This window comes from Corvus brachyrhynchos, unplaced genomic scaffold, assembly GCF_000691975.1.
Source record: "Corvus brachyrhynchos isolate BGI_N302 unplaced genomic scaffold, ASM69197v1 scaffold42, whole genome shotgun sequence".
Taxonomy (NCBI): Eukaryota; Metazoa; Chordata; class Aves; order Passeriformes; family Corvidae; genus Corvus; species Corvus brachyrhynchos.
Genome location: NW_008237242.1, coordinates 3,756,533 through 3,757,909, shown reverse-complemented (window position 1 = coordinate 3,757,909; position 1,377 = coordinate 3,756,533). Strand labels below are relative to the sequence as shown.

General features: G+C 51.3%; 1 protein-coding gene across 3 annotated transcripts in view; it reads left to right on the top strand.

The window, feature by feature from the left end:
- The window catches only part of FGF10 (fibroblast growth factor 10), a 63,263-nt gene continuing 61,886 nt past the window's right edge, over positions 1 to 1,377 (top strand). Inside the window, exons 1-2 of one of the 3 annotated variants that reach the window (XM_017730279.1) lie at positions 1 to 78; positions 560 to 1,310. In XM_017730279.1, coding sequence (XP_017585768.1) covers positions 974 to 1,310 — 337 coding nt within the window. In that variant the 5' untranslated portion in view covers positions 1 to 78; positions 560 to 973. Of the gene's footprint in view, positions 79 to 136; positions 155 to 210; positions 432 to 559; positions 1,311 to 1,377 lie in introns of those variants that run through there. The other 2 variants (XM_017730280.1, XM_008630633.2) reach the window with 2 other exon arrangements.

The window sequence follows — 1,377 nt, the reverse complement described above, 5'->3', positions numbered from 1 at the left end:
GCCGCAGCCCGGGAGGAAGCGAGGGCAGCTCCCGGGGCTGCCTCCGCAGCAGGCACCGCTCGCTCCAGCTGCAAACAGGTTTCAGATGTCCCACCGCTGCCTGACCCCCTGCAAATAAGGGCTGACCACCAGAGGCACATCCCACCTCTGACTTGTAATCGCTGACATTTAGGCTACAGCTTCCAACCTGTTTACAACCAAAGGGGGAGGGAAAGGAACGGAAAGGAAGGGCGGGGGGACAAGTTGGGATTTCTCCCTCTCTCTTTCTCTCGGGATTTTTTTTTTAATACTGTTCTGGAGAATTCAAAGCAAAACAAAGAAACTTCCTCCTCTGGGGTTGTCAGTGAGAAAAGGACGAGTTGTGCAACTGGTTTGGGATTTGCAAAAAGGCAAGAGGGTGGGGATCAGAAGAAGGTGCAAAGCCACAAAGTGTGAGTGCGTGTGCGTGTAAAGGTGTATGTGTGAAAAATTCACTCCAGCACCCCTTTCTGCTGGTTATTATTTATCTTAGTTGTTATTTTTGTTGTTGTCATTGACTTTGCTGTCATCTATTTTTCAGACCTTTCTGCATCTAAGATGGTGAAGAAAGGAGTGAGGAAGAGAACAAAATAACTACTGGAAAGTCTCAAACCAGGTTGGGGAGTGTGTATGCATGTGGGGGGGTGGGGAAGGGAAAAAGGAAAGAGGATTAACCACAGCAACCCCCCCACCTAAAAAAAAACCAAAACAAACCAACAACCAGCAGCTCTTTTTTTCTGAGGGAGGACTCGAAGGATTAAAAGGCAGCAACTTCTGAGGCGATTTGTCCCCTGAGTTATGGATGTTGGTGCACTTACTTCAGGCCAGATCAGAGCTCAGAGGAATCTAACCAGAAGCAGCAACCACCGTCTCTCCACTTGCCTTTTACCAGGTTTTACCCTTCCAGTATGTTTCATTTGATAAGACATTTTCCAGCGCCCAGAGTTTCAGTACAATGTGCAAATGGATACTGACAAATGGTGCCTCAGCCTTTTCCCACCTGCCTTGTTGCTGCTTGCTGCTGGTCTTCTTGGTGTCTTCTGTGCCTGTCACCTGCCATGACCTCGGCCAGGACATGCTGTCCCCGGAGGCCACCAACTCCTCTTCTTCATCATCCTCCTCCTTCCCCTCGTCCTTCTCCTCTCCTTCCAGTGCGGGGAGACACGTGCGGAGCTACAATCACCTCCAAGGAGACGTGCGCAAGAGGAAGCTCTACTCTTACAACAAGTACTTTCTCAAGATCGAGAAGAACGGCAAGGTCAGCGGCACCAAGAAGGAGAATTGCCCCTTCAGTAAGTACGGCTCTGCCGTCGCTCCGCCGAGCAGCGGCCGCTGCGCCCCCCGGCGCGGCCGCGCCCG